The sequence below is a fragment of the Brassica rapa genome, chromosome A10 (genome assembly GCF_000309985.2).
Source record: "Brassica rapa cultivar Chiifu-401-42 chromosome A10, CAAS_Brap_v3.01, whole genome shotgun sequence".
In the NCBI taxonomy this organism is placed as follows: Eukaryota; Viridiplantae; Streptophyta; class Magnoliopsida; order Brassicales; family Brassicaceae; genus Brassica; species Brassica rapa.
In genome coordinates, this window is record NC_024804.2 from 1,468,546 (window position 1) to 1,482,762 (window position 14,217).

The 14,217-nt window shown below is 36.7% G+C and overlaps 5 protein-coding genes and 1 non-coding gene across 6 annotated transcripts; 3 read left to right on the plus strand and 3 right to left on the minus strand.

Annotated features, from left to right (window-relative positions):
• Window positions 1-46: 46 nt before the first annotated feature.
• On the minus strand, window positions 47-2,678 carry LOC103844270 (ethylene response sensor 2). Its single transcript, XM_009121067.3, has 3 exons — window positions 2,421-2,678; window positions 525-2,201; window positions 47-437 (listed from the first exon to the last, which is right to left on the minus strand). Exons 2-3 carry the CDS (start codon window positions 2,184-2,186, stop codon window positions 249-251), a joined length of 1,851 nt encoding a protein of 616 aa, XP_009119315.1. The 5' UTR covers window positions 2,187-2,201; window positions 2,421-2,678; the 3' UTR covers window positions 47-248.
• Window positions 2,679-4,536: 1,858 nt separating this feature from the next.
• LOC103851739 lies at window positions 4,537-5,805 on the plus strand. The gene is made up of 2 exons (XM_033282290.1): window positions 4,537-5,140; window positions 5,417-5,805. The coding sequence occupies exons 1-2, from the start codon at window positions 4,537-4,539 to the stop codon at window positions 5,803-5,805; spliced, it is 993 nt and encodes a 330-aa protein (XP_033138181.1).
• Window positions 5,806-6,935: 1,130 nt separating this feature from the next.
• Window positions 6,936-7,006, plus strand: TRNAG-GCC. Its single transcript has one exon. It is a non-coding gene; the product is annotated as a tRNA-Gly (tRNA).
• A 752-nt stretch (window positions 7,007-7,758) lies between these two features.
• LOC103844268 (uncharacterized protein At4g14450, chloroplastic) lies at window positions 7,759-9,538 on the minus strand. Its single transcript, XM_009121066.3, has one exon. The coding sequence runs from the start codon at window positions 8,643-8,645 to the stop codon at window positions 8,343-8,345; it is 303 nt and encodes a 100-aa protein (XP_009119314.1). The 5' UTR covers window positions 8,646-9,538; the 3' UTR covers window positions 7,759-8,342.
• A 258-nt stretch (window positions 9,539-9,796) lies between these two features.
• On the minus strand, window positions 9,797-11,357 carry LOC103844267. Its single transcript, XM_009121065.3, has 5 exons — window positions 11,118-11,357; window positions 10,605-10,719; window positions 10,441-10,530; window positions 10,248-10,346; window positions 9,797-10,151 (listed from the first exon to the last, which is right to left on the minus strand). The coding sequence occupies exons 1-5, from the start codon at window positions 11,183-11,185 to the stop codon at window positions 10,035-10,037; spliced, it is 489 nt and encodes a 162-aa protein (XP_009119313.1). The 5' UTR covers window positions 11,186-11,357; the 3' UTR covers window positions 9,797-10,034.
• Window positions 11,358-12,199: 842 nt separating this feature from the next.
• Window positions 12,200-14,019, plus strand: LOC103844266 (1-aminocyclopropane-1-carboxylate oxidase homolog 6). Its single transcript, XM_009121064.3, has 3 exons — window positions 12,200-12,827; window positions 13,165-13,486; window positions 13,569-14,019. The coding sequence occupies exons 1-3, from the start codon at window positions 12,334-12,336 to the stop codon at window positions 13,818-13,820; spliced, it is 1,068 nt and encodes a 355-aa protein (XP_009119312.2). The 5' UTR covers window positions 12,200-12,333; the 3' UTR covers window positions 13,821-14,019.
• The last annotated feature ends 198 nt before the right edge of the window (window positions 14,020-14,217 follow it).

The window sequence follows — 14,217 nt, forward strand, 5'->3', positions numbered from 1 at the left end:
TGAAAATAAAAAAATTATACAGAAAAAAAAGAAAAAAAATTGCAGGTAAAAAATAAGAAACATCCTCCGACATAACTTTTTAGATTCTGTAATCTTTTTTTTTGTTTACATCATTCTGTTATCTAACAGTAAGATGTAACAAGTCTACATGATAGGTTCATAAACCTAGTTAATTTTCAGGTTTATACAACCGTCTTTACTTAAACCCCAACCATTTTTTTTAAATACAAATTTTCAGATTCAACCCCTTATCTGATCTCTTCCTGACGCCAATGATCGTTACTAGTAGATGGAGGAGTTGCCGTTTTAAAAGTTTCTCCAGAATATCCACCGCCTTGAGACAGCATAGATCCCCGGAGCTGGAACCTGAAAGCAACAGAGAGGCTTTTCACCAAACCTGAACCATCCTCCACCACCCTAATGTTTCCTTGCATTAACTGTGTCCACACACCAAGAAAGATCCCCATTAACATATTTTTACATACTATAGCAGACAACAACAAAATAAAAAAAACATGTCTAACCTTTACAATATCTTCACTGATGTTGAAGCTCGGGACGCTACTAGTCTCTACCTCGAATCCGAATTTAACTTTGATGTATTCTTTCGAATAGCATTGTCGCCATACCGCTTCTTGGCTATCTACTTCTGAGCTTTCCGGTGAAACCAAGAAAGTCACATTCCCTTTGATATTCCGGTTCACCAAACCTCCTAGCATATGCAAGACCACTTGAAACACCTTTCTAGCATCGCCCACGACGTAATCAGGCAATGATCTATCAACCTCCGTCGAGAAACCAAACCCGTTCCCCACGCAGAAACACCTCGCCAAGCAAGCCGTTTCCTTCGCAACAGAACGCAAACTGAAACAATGCGTCTCTCCAGGACGCGTTATATCCCCAGCATTGCTCACGAGGTGCAGCAATAGCTCGCTGGTTCTCCCCATCGCATCGACGATAACCTTTTGGTTCTCTTGTAATCCCCCGTCTCGCGCTATCACAGGCAACAAGCCGAGGATGGACCGAACAGGACGCCTCATCGCATCCCCCATCATCTCCTCGAACGCAGCTTTGGCCTGGTTAGCTCTAAGCGCGTTCTCCCTCGCCACCTGAAGCGCGCGGTTCTGTTCCGCGAGCTTCTCTCTCATGAGCTGTGATTCTTCTAGAATCACAGCATGAGAGATGGCGACCGCGACTTGATCAGCCACAACTTTAACGATCTCCAGCTCTTGGTAAGTCCAGCTCCGCGAGGGAAGCACACAAACCAAGATGGCGTAACACATGTGGATCGCCTCGGGCGTCCCGCCTTTAAAGTTACAAACACGAAGCATCGGGACTCTGATCCCAACCGTCTGGCCGTCTGGCTTGCCTCGGCTAGTAACCGAGGCAAGCGCAGAGCCAGAGTTCAACATATTCACTTCCTCACTCCTCTTAATCCTCACAACATCAGACTCAGTGATCGGTATCGAAAACCCACCACCATAACCACCACCGCCGCCACCATCGTGGTGCCCCGGTCTCAACTCGTGAGTAAGATTCATCTCCGTTTTAATCTCATTAGGTATCCAAACCGCGCAGTTCTTTAACCCCAAAGTCTTCGACAACTCCACAAGCGTGGTGTACAGTATCGTGTGCCTATCCAACGACGTCCTTATCTTGCTGGTGAGCATACGTACATGCAAACTCGTCTCCGTCTGCTTCATTATAATCCCAACCTCACGGCCAAGCTCTCTCGTCTTCTTACTCAGCATAAACTCCCGAACCTTTGCTTTTAAAAGCAAAGGCAAGAGAGTGACGAGCGAGATGGCCGTGAGGAATGAGACGATCCCAGTCAGCATTTTGAAGACGGTGACAGCTGTCGTGACCCAGGCCCAGTGAGGCCCGTAGGTGAAGCCCGCGAGGAGATGGGTCATGCCGCAGAGGACGATGAAGGCTATGAACTCGCAGACGACCCAGTTGTAAGGGGAAGGCACGTTGGTGCGGCTGACGAAGTAGAGGAGCTCGATTGGGATGGAGAAGTAGGCGACTGCGATTAGAAAGTCGCCGGCCTTTTGGGATTGGAGGATTGCCTCAAAGGTGAAGAAACTGTCCTCGTCGTCGCAGTTGCATATCGACAAGCTGCCGGCGACGGAGGCGGTTAAGAAGAAGAAGAACAAAAGCACGTGAAGTAACAATGTCTTCAACATCGATTACTCTTCTTCCTGAAATAAATATATAAAATAAAAAAAGGTGAATATCAAATTCAGATATGACATTACCTATGAACATGGTGAGTATCAAAATCAGATTAAATTTCTTGGAGGAGAGCAAAGTTAATTGAAACATTACACAAAAAAAAAATCAAAATCTGTAAAAAGCCAAAAAAATGTGTAATAGCGACAATTTAAGAATATATTAACTTGCATTTCAGAAACAGTTACCTGCAAATGCGAGTAGTTTGATTATACAAACGATCAGCCAACGTCTCCTCCTGTTTATCTATTTGCCAGAAGAAAAAAAAACTATTATCGCTCCCTCTATCTAACGAAACTCATCAGAATGTAGAGAGACAGAGAGAGATGTGTGGGAGTAAATAGTGAGAGAGGAGGAGGACTCTGAGAGTAAATTGTGTTCTGGAGAGAGAGAGAGAGGAGGAATTGGGGGAGAGACTGACGAAAGAAGAACTGGTGGGGCCTATAAACGGAACATGAAGAGAACATAGACGCTTTTCGTTTGGAACACAACACGAGCACGACATCTTCACCTACGTGGACTCTTACCTAAGACCATCCGCATTAGCGGTTTATAAGAGGTTCGTGGGCTCGAAATCTTAGGCCCGCTGGTTTAAAAAAAAAAAAAAATTCGATAAGTTTGATGAAACGGGCCTTGCGCATGAACCCGTAAGGGGCGAATGTTGCCACGCGGCGTACGCTGGTTGGTCAAGCGTTCCGCGTTGACGAGGAGGAAAGTCGGGCCACTCCTTGTTTCTTCTCATTTTCCCCTTTCTCTGAAAAAACTAGGGTTTCACCGTGAGAGGCGACTTATCGTGCGACGACGATTCCCGGCGTTTTTCTCGACGTAATCGACGACGACCTCTTCTCTCCACCAGCGTAGGTGAGTACCTTGTAGGTTTATAGCTTTATTGGGTCGATTTTGGGGTGGGAAGCAATTATTCGATTTTGAAATTTTTTTGGGGGTTTCGAGTTAGGGATCTAAATCGACATATGGGTTTCGATCAAGGGTTGTAGATCGTGATTGTTTTTTGTTTTAGGGTTCTTTTTTCAGAGATCTAAATCGACATATGGGTTTCGATCAAAAATACCATTTCCAGACAAAAGATCCTTGATCGTTTGCTAGCCAAAAACATAGACACACTTTCTGATAATGAAGTGGCTCTCAAGAATAAACTCATCTCTGAAATGCTTTGATGTCTATTGTGTGTATTTTCTTGCTTTGCTTGAGTAGTTGATGTGTATTTCCTTGCTTTGCTTTACTGATTATGTTATCTTTTCTTTTGCAGGTCACGGGTTAGAGGTGACAGTGTTGCAGGTCACGGGAAGTTTAGGTTGTTGCAGGTCACGGGTTATGTTTCTTTCTACACTGCAGGTCAATCATGTACTATGTCTATGTATTTTGCTATTGTTGTAACTCTGAACTTGATTCACGGATGTACTGAACTTGATTCACGGATGTACTATGTTGTAACTCTATGTCTCTCTATTTAAATGATGTCTCTACTCTCTGCTTTTTAATCAAAGTTATCTTCTATTTCTTCTCTTGCTTTTGTTTCTCTTCACGAACATTCAACAACATACAACAAACTATAACAACTAAATTCAACTACAAAAACATACAACAAAATACAACGTAAAGGCCAATGACCTGGCTTGTGGCAATGGAAGCAATCACCAGTTCGCATGGCTAACCAAGGAGTGAAGTCTGTGACCAACAAACACACATACAAGAGCAACTACCTTCAACAACAAACAAGAGCAACTACCTTCAAGATTGGTAAGAAAATAGGATTCTTAAAAAAATATTGGTTATGAAAATTAGAAAGAATTTAAGTTAAAATATAATATGATTGAAGTAAAAATAGGATTCTTAAAAAAATATTGGTTATGAAAATTAGAAAGAATTTTAGTTAAAATATAATATGATTGAAGTTAAAAATTGGATTCTTAAAAAAATATGGTTTATGAAAATTAGAAAGATTTTTAGTTAAAATATAATATGATTGAAGTAAAAAAATAGGATTCTTAAAAAAAATATGGTTGTAGAAAATTAGAAAGAATTTTAGTTAAAATAAAATAGGATTCTTAAAAAAAATATGGTTGTAGAAAATTAGAAAGAATTTTAGTTAAAATAAAATAGGATTCTTAAAAAAAATATGGTTGTAGCAAATTAGAAAGAATTATAGTTAAAATAAAATATGAATGAAGTTAAAAATAGGATTCTTTAAATAATATGGTTTATGAAAATTAGAAAGAATTTTAGTTAAAATAAAATATTAAATTACAAATCCCCTTTTGTCATGTTAGGAAGAAAACATCAACAATGTCATCCTCATCAAGTGATGAAGTTGATGAAGCTATAGAAGAAATGGTCGACGAAGTAGTTGATAATTACATCGACTCAATAGTTGAGGTCCAAGGCAACAAACCGAAAAGATGTGCTTATATCGACAGAGATCGGGAACAAGGACACAATCAACTATGGAACGATTATTTCAAGGAAAATCCTACATACCCACCGGAAATGTTTAGGAGGCGTTTTCGAATGAACAAGCCATTGTTCCTTCGCATTGTCGAACGTATAAGTAATGAAGTTCCATACTTTCAGCAAAGACGAAATGCTCACGGGAGGAACGGGCTTTCTGCACTTCAAAAGTGTACGGCAGCTATACGTATGTTGGCATATGGTCAATCGGGAGATACATATGACGAATATCTCCGACTTGGTGACAGTACATCACGTTTGTGTTTGGCAAATTTCACTGATGCAATAATACAATTGTTTGGAAATGAGTATCTACGAAAACCTACAGCCGAGGATCTTCAACGCTTACTCGATGTTGGAGAGGTACGGGGGTTTCCGGGGATGATAGGCAGCATCGACTGCATGCATTGGGAGTGGAAAAACTGCCCAACGGCTTGGAAAGGTCAGTTCACACGTGGTTCAGGAAAGCCGACAATTGTCTTAGAAGCCGTGGCATCACAAGATCTTTGGATATGGCACGCATTTTTCGGCTTACCAGGTACCCTCAACGATATCAATGTTCTTGATCGGTCCCCTGTTTTTGATGACATCTTACATGGTCGAGCACCAAAAGTTAAGTTCAAGGTCAACAACCACACTTATCGTATGGCCTACTATCTTACTGACGGAATTTATCCAAACTGGTCAACATTTATCCAATCCATCCCACTTCCTCAAGGTCCTAAAGCCGAGAAATTTGCAGAAAAGCAAGAATCCGCCAGAAAAGATGTCGAACGAGCTTTTGGAGTATTGCAATCGAGGTTTGCAATTGTTAAAAACCCAGCTCTACAATGGGACAAGGAGAAGATAGGAAAGATCATGAGAACTTGTGTCATATTGCACAATATGATAGTAGAGAACGAACGACACGGATACGCTCAAATTGATACTTCTGAGTTCGAGTCCGGAGAATCAAGCAGAACTTCGAGGGTGACAAGGAGAGAAAGTATTCATGTCGGTGATATGTTAGGCATGCGCAGAGAAGTTCGAGATCCAGAGAAGCATGCTCGTTTGAAAGCTGATTTAATGGAAAATATATGGCAAAAGTTCGGTGATGAAAATGAATAAGCTTTGTATGTTATTTAATTTCTTGATTTATGTAATCTACTCTTTATGTATTGAATATAAAATTTAAAAATATTTATAATATTTTTTAATATTTAAATCATGTATTCTGAATTTTTAGAAATTTTTTAAAAATAAATTATTTATTATTATTTTATTCCTATGAACTCCTTCTTGAGGTTCATCAATGCAGAAAACAACAAATAGAGGTTCATAACTATTCATGGACCCACTAAAAAATATTAAAAAATTTTTGTGAACCCCAAGAGGGGGTTCACTAATGCTCATGCTCTAAATGATCTATCTATTATCGGATTCTTATATTATTATTCTTAATCGGGAGTTAATGACTGTAAAATAAAGAAAACTGACTGTAAACATATCGGAAAATTAATTACAGTTGTAGATCAAAATTGTTACTTTATTTAATAAATTAATTTTTGGAGTTCATTTTTTAATTTAATTATTTTATTTGAGTTTTGTAGCTTTTTCTGTTTATATTTGTCTTTTTTCTTCTTCTTTTTTGTGATTAATCAACAGCTTTAACTTTGAAACGAAAATGCATTCAACAATGATAAGTCCCTAGACTGTGAAGTATATATAGTAGTCAAAGAATAACTATTAGTTACAACTTCTAGTAACTAATAGTGGCACAACTTCTAGTCTTCTACTACGCATTATTTTAACTAAATGGCACGACTTGTGGCTCAATGAGTATATTAGTTATATTGTTCTACTGATTTGATTAAGATGCTTAGCAGATGATTAAAACCCACTTGCTCGTTTTAAGAAATTCGTTTCTAACACGTTATGGTTGCCCGATAGCTTGACCTACTTGCTTCATAGACATGATGAGTTTGTTTATTTTGTTCCTTTTCCTAGACATGATTCAGTTAAACACTCCATCTATGCTTTTCTATTCATAACATACCGAATCATTTATTTTGTGTGGGCCTAACTTAACTCTTATCGTTGAAGGAGCCTTGAGTGCAAGAGCATCTAACTGGATCCAAAATCACTAAAAATATCACATAATGAGACTGCTTACTGTTAACTGCAAGTGCTTGAATGTAATTTTATCATCATCATCCGAACTCAGTAGTAATATTTTATGATGAGATGGCATAACAAAAGCACCAGTGGTCTAGTGGTAGAATAGTACCCTGCCACGGTACAGACCCGGGTTCGATTCCCGGCTGGTGCAGTTTTAATTATTTTTTTCCTTATTTTTTCGTGCTGATTCTCTCCCTTCTCTGTCCATTACCTCCTCGTTCAGGCAAAACAAACGTCCTTGTTTTTAAAAAATGCCAGGTTAAATACATGCATCATTAACTAAAAAGGGAAAGAATGCATGCACCTTTGACATTTAAAGGTAAATGTACATAATCATTTTTACTTTTTTGCATGAATGAGACCACACAACCTCTTTACGAAAATAAAAGAAAATTCTGTAGACCACATATAATTAGCTTTGTATATAAGGCCAACGTCAATCAATAGGGGGTGGGGGTAAAGAAAGTCTGACTATTAATAGTATAGTTAACTGCTAATTAGCTCAGCCGGCAGTAGAGTGATCATAAATTATCTTTTTACTAATCTGTTAATCTTACAACTCATTCTCGAATTCAACCCGTATACAGACAGTTATAGTGAAATTGAAAAAGTGCATATATAACAAAATAACGTACAATACTTTTTAGTTACATTGCTACATCAGTTCTATAGTATAACATTTCTCTTCCTTTTTTTTGATAAAAAAGGTATAACATTTCTCTATTTGTTCTATAGTATAACATGTCTCTAATTCTTTTTGATAAAAAAAAAACATTTCTCTATTTGTTTGCAAGAAAATTAACGCACCTACTAACAATATATAATACTTAGAAAACTGGCCTTCGTTGTACTATTTTTATGAATTCATTTTTGTGATAAAGTAGATTAACAAAATTTACCCGATCATCACAAAATCTTGTATTATATATTATGGTTTTTTCCCCATAATTTCATCTTGGATTTTCATGAGTTCAATACTATATACGAAAAAACAACGTCAAACCCAACATACATCTTGCATAAAGATAAAAATCAATATATATTGCTATTTGTTCTATAGTATAACATGTCTCTAATTCTTTTTGATAAAAAAAAAACATTTCTCTATTTGTTTGCAAGAAAATTAACGCACCTACTAACAATATATAATACTTAGAAAACTGGCCTTCGTTGTACTATTTTTATGAATTCATTTTTGTGATAAAGTAGATTAACAAAATTTACCCGATCATCACAAAATCTTGTATTATATATTATGGTTTTTTCCCCATAATTTCATCTTGGATTTTCATGAGTTCAATACTATATACGAAAAAACAACGTCAAACCCAACATACATCTTGCATAAAGATAAAAATCAATATATATTGCTACGTACATAACGTATAAAATATATATATGTTTATAATACCCATATATAGGATCGACATATAAAGTATATATATATAGATATCATGTATGTCCGTAGCCCTAGTATTAAGAGACCGTTAATTTGGCCATGCAAACGGCTTATTCGACGACGGCGCTGGCTGGTAGTAAAACGGAGCGGCCGGGTGCTGCCACTTCTTGAAAATTGGCGGCTTCTCCACCTCTTTTCCCCACCGTTGCTCATCCCTCTTCGTCACCATTTGTGGCTTCGGTGGCGGTGACTCCGTAGGTGATAGAAGGGGAATGGGCACTTTCCAATTCGCTTCGGACGGGTTTATCTTTAGAGGTGGTGGAGCCCGCCGCTGCAGCCTACTCGACTTCCGGTTCCCACCGCCAGATATATTTCTCGCCGTGGAAGACATCGCCGGTGTTTTTTGTTCTCCTTTGTTTTTAATGTCTATGAGTCGGAGTATGTGTGCTATATATAGTGGGGGTGTGATCAAGTGTGTTTGGCTTGGATTTTGGTTAAAACGGTCGAATCTTTTACGATTAGTTTTCCTTTTCTTTTCAAGTATTTAAAGTATTTTTCCTTTTGACTAGTAGACTATTAGACTAAACTGATCAATTTATGAGTTTGACTATATTCTCTTTTGCGAGGACGATAGGAACTCTTTTCCCCTCTTTTTCATTTTTGGTTTCTGAAAATATTTTCTTTAGTATAGTTGGAAATTATTAAGAAATAAAATTAGCTTTTTCATAATTTTGCTAACCAAACATTTATAGGTTTCGATCCATTTTCTTAGTCTCCCTCTGATAATACAATTTGTAAATCTATGGCAATACGTGGGTTTCAAAGCATAGTTTAGGTTGATACAGTCGGGTGAATCAACTGTTTTCAGCAGTTAACCAACTCTGGTAATTGCATCCAGCTTATAAAAGAAATATCTAAAACTACCAGCTCTTTTTCCAGTCAGTTTATAGGTTTGGCATTGTTAATACCTAATAAATTTCTGTATGTTTTTTAAAAGCAAAAGAATGATAAAGACCATATGAACTTTAGACCAAGGAGATAATATAACTTTTGTTTCCTATACCAACTTTAGACTTAACCAATCCCTTTATTACCTATTTTAATTTCTGAGATTTTGTATGCCACATATAATGGAAAGAATCATATTCTAGTTTTAAACAAAAGGTAATATATCTTTGAATAATTAATCACTCTCTTAGTATAATTACCACTGAAATTAGCGGCTCATATTCTTCAGAAATAACCTTTAGCAAAATCCAAGTCATATATGACAAAATTTTGATGTGACATTGTATTTTCGCATATTAAGCTTGTCCATTGGATCACAACCAACATAAAATAGATGTACAGAAAATAAAAACTCTCGTAAATACCACTTGTAAGTGTTTAAACGGTTTGTAATGGACGGATCACATAACACGCTTTGCATAAACAAAATTTTTTGGTCAACATTTAATAATTTTTGTTCCATTTATTTTCGCAGAGACATAAATAAAAATAAAATAAAAGATTGTAAACAGATTAGTTTTAATGATAAAAAAATAATGCAGCAAAAATATGGTTTATGCAGCCAAAAATTGTCGGAACAACAAAAATTATGATAAAAAATATTGTCGGAACAATAAAACAAAAGAAATTCTAAGATCTTAAAGATAAATAAAAACTCGAAAAAAAAATAGAATTGTGGTCAAGTGTAGACAAAAGAAGGTAAGAGCTTGAAGACATGAGAAGCTGTTCTAAAGCCTGAAACACGTTTGTGGAAGAAAAGAATAGACCAACTCTAAGCAGCTTTAGGCTTGGGTGTCCTCTTCTTCAGGTTGCTGCTCTTTGAGGAGGAGGTCGTCCTCGAATTCTTCATTCCAATGAAAAATAGCAATGCCCCGAGAAGCGCAACACTCTGCGATCAAACATTACAATATGCCATAAGAGGAACATTTTTTATTGTCAGGGCAAAAGCAAAGCTAAATGAAGAGAGGTGTGTTTTAGACAAAACCTGCAAGAACTCGGTCAACAGAAGAGAGAATTGGCGGTCCTCGGGTCCATAGTTGTAGAAATCATATAAGATGGGACTAACAACCACCAAGTAGAAAGCCTACCAAACAAAGTTAAATGAAAATCCAAAGTCAATACAAACAAAACAACTAAGTTTTGAATATTTATAAATAGAGAAAAGAAGAAGTCCTAACCAGAAGATAGGCACCAAAGATGTTGCCAACAACAAAGAGTAAGCCTCCTAGCCCTTTCAGAGCAACAATTGCCGATACGACTTGCTTCACCTTTTTAAACAGCATAAGAGACATGAAGACAAGACAAACATAGGTTTAAGCAATCAACAAAAACCAGACAATACCTCTATGTCGGGCAATGCTACTCCTAATCTGGAAGAGAGGTGTGATTTGGCCAGACCAAGCTTGGGAGCCAACTCTTTAGCTGCTGGACCACCGTCAGCTCCAAAATCATTGAACCTAAATAATATATCCCACGAAGATTAGTTCAAATTCAGTAATATGAGAAAATCTTGAAGCATATAACTATTAAAGCTCTCAAGCAAAAACAGATGTGTCTCTCCAATTAATAGACAAGATCACAACAAAGTATCAAACTTCACATTGATAGATAATATATCCAAGAGATTCAAATAATAAACACCGTTCAGAAAAGAGATCTCTATCAAAAAAGTACAAACCCCAGATCTACAACCTAGATGCGATTAGACCAAATCAAACAGCTTTGCGAAGGTTCTCTATCAAATAGGAGCTAAGCACGAGGGAAATTAATCGAAGAAGATTAAAAATTGAAAACGCGGGTTCGGAGAAAATCGAATCGGAGAAGGGAGGGAGGGGATTTAATAAAAAGGACTCACATTTGCCAAGCGGAGAGGATGAAGAGAGAAGCGAAGAGAACTCTTCCGAGAAAAGAGAAGAAACCCATTTTTTTCTTTCTATCTCAAGGGTCGCAGGTCTGGTTTGTCGTCGGAGAGAGAGAGGGATTCGATTCTTTCTCGGTCGGAGCTTATGTTCTGTTCCTCTGCTTTGTTTTTTTTTTTGTTTTTATCTCTCTTGAATGTTTTTTTTCCTTACAAAACCAAGCCGAACCGGTTAAATTAATAATACCAAACCAAATCTTATGTAAGAACTGACTGGTTTATTGTCTTAAGCTCAAACACAATCTAAACCAATTTACTGTAATGATTTTAATTAAATTATAACTGATCATATTACAGAAATTTAATATCAATTTATCGGGATATATTCATATTATAAGTTATTTTTTTGCAAACCAGAATCGACTAAAATTTAAATATATCAAACTGAAATAGAATCCAACCAATTTTTAAGTAATTTCTATAGAAATATAGGATAAATATATAATAAATTGTGTAATTACTGAACGACATACAATATTAAACTGTTTAATATAATGTATATAAATCTTATAATATATATTTAAATCAATTAATCTTTATCAGAATAAATTTTTTTTGAACAACTATCAAAATAATATTATATAATGTATTTTGGTTTGGATTTCATAAATTTTACGAGCTTTCTTTTATAACCACTGTTACCAATATTTTCTTTCTATTTTAATTCAGAAAATGAGGTGTAAACTACAATATCAGTTAATAAAAGTATTTGTGGAAAATATAGAAAAACTTTCAATATGAGGAGAGGATTATTCAACTTCAACCCATTCGTTTTAAGTTTTCTTTTGAGTTTTCCTGGTTGTCAATGTTTATGCTGCATCTGTGCATCATGCCAACAAAAACTGCAAACGTCATCAACGGTCATTGTCGTTCCCACACACCAAAGACCAAATTTTCAACCATCGATTGTCGCTGCTATGCCTCTCTTATCTTTTCCTTCGCCTCATAATATATAACAAAGACTACTATACCTATAAGGAGATATTCTATTAATCACTTATCGACCACAAGAACGAAAACGTGTACCATTTTTCTTGATACTCAAAGTCACATCAAGATCAAGATTACGTGGAACGTTCTTCTTCTTCGTCTTATATATGGCGCAGCCTTTGTAAGAAAATTTGAAATATATAGCTAGGTTAAGAAAGCAATTATGGAGCTCGACTCTTACAACGAGCGCAAAGCTTTCGACGAGACCAAGGCAGGCGTCAAAGGTCTCGTCGATGCTCACATCACTGAGGTTCCTCATATCTTCCGTCTCCCTCAAGGTACCTTATCCGACAAGAAACCCTCAGTTTCTGCCTCTGCGATCCCTGTTGTCGACTTGGCAGAAGTAGACGTGTCACGTGAACGTGTCGTTGAAAAGATCAAAGATGCTGCAGAGACCTGGGGGTTTTTTCAGGTGATCAATCATGGTGTTCCTTTAAGCGTTATTGAAGAGATCAAAGGAGGAGTTCGTAGGTTTCATGAGCAAGATCTCGAAGTTAAGAAATCTTACTTCACTCGTGACCCCACCAAGAGTGTTGTCTACAATAGTAATTTTGATCTGTACAATCCTTCTTCTCTATGTGTTAACTGGAGAGACACCTTCGTTTGTTGCATGGCTCCCGATCCTCCAAACCTTGAAGAGATACCATTGGCTTGCAGGTATAAATAAATATTGTTTTCTCTTCAAAAATCTTTGGAAATATATTGTTGATTCAGGGCCGGATTTGAGATTTTGTGGGATAAAAATATTTGTTAAGATTTTAATAAAAAAATATTTATATAATTTGTAGGCTGACTTTTTTGTATATATTGATTCTAACTAAGGCAAAGTTTTGTGGGATAAAAATATTTACTAGATTTAATGAAAAATATTTATATAGGTTGGAGGTTGATTTCTTTGCATATAACTTTAAAAAATTTTGGGAACCAATGTCAATATTTTACTATATTGTGCGCAAATCCGGTCATGAATTTCTAACTGACATCATTGGCTCAGGGATGCTATGATTGAGTACTCGAAGCATGTGATGACCTTAGGTGGTTTTCTCTTTGAGCTTCTCTCAGAAGCTCTTGGTTTACACTCGGAGATACTTAAGAGCATGGATTGCATGAAGGCTTTGAATGTGCTCGGCCATTATTACCCTCCTTGTCCACAACCCGACCTAACTTTGGGCACAAGTCAGCATTCCGACAGCTCCTTCATCACCATTCTTCTTCAGGACCAAATCGGTGGTCTTCAAATTCTTCATAAGGACTCTTGGGTCGATGTCACTCCTCTTCCCGGAGCGCTCGTCATCAACATAGGAGATTATTTACAGGCAATATATCATTTTGGAGCTTTTAAAAGTATAATATACAATGCACTTATGCTGAGAAACAAGGACACCTTTTAATATGCAGCTAATAACGAATGACAAGTTCATAAGCGTGGAGCATAGGGTGCTTGCAAACAGAGCAGGACCGAGGATTTCTGTCGCGGGCTTTTTCAGCACAAATATGCTTCCCAATTCAACGGTTTACGGACCAATCAAAGAGCTTCTTTCTGAAGAAAACCCTCCAAAATACAAAGACATCACTTTAGAAGAATACAACAGGGGGTACTTTGAGAAAGGCCTTGACGGAACATCACATCTGTCTAGGTTCAAGATATGAAGAGCATCTGAGTTAAAATATATGTTCATCAGTTCTTGTCTTGTTTCCCCTCTTAGCTCCCCTATAACTAAACCACTACCAAAAGTAAGTACAGAAATTGTGTGTCAGCATTTATTAAATTCCCATCGTAACAGCTTTGTATTGGATCTACAGAAATAAAATCATTGTTTGTGTATCAGAATAGAAGTTATTACTTCAATGTTGGTGCTAGTTATCATTAATTATGCAAATTTTATAAAATCATTGTTTGTGTATCAGGATAAAAGTTGTTACTTCAATGTTGGTGCTAGTTATCATTATTTCGGTTCTTGAGTAAATAAAAGTCGCCAGATGTTTTCTTAGAACATTTAATTTAATGTTCAGAGAAATCTCTTCAAACAAATACTACTAGTAATAA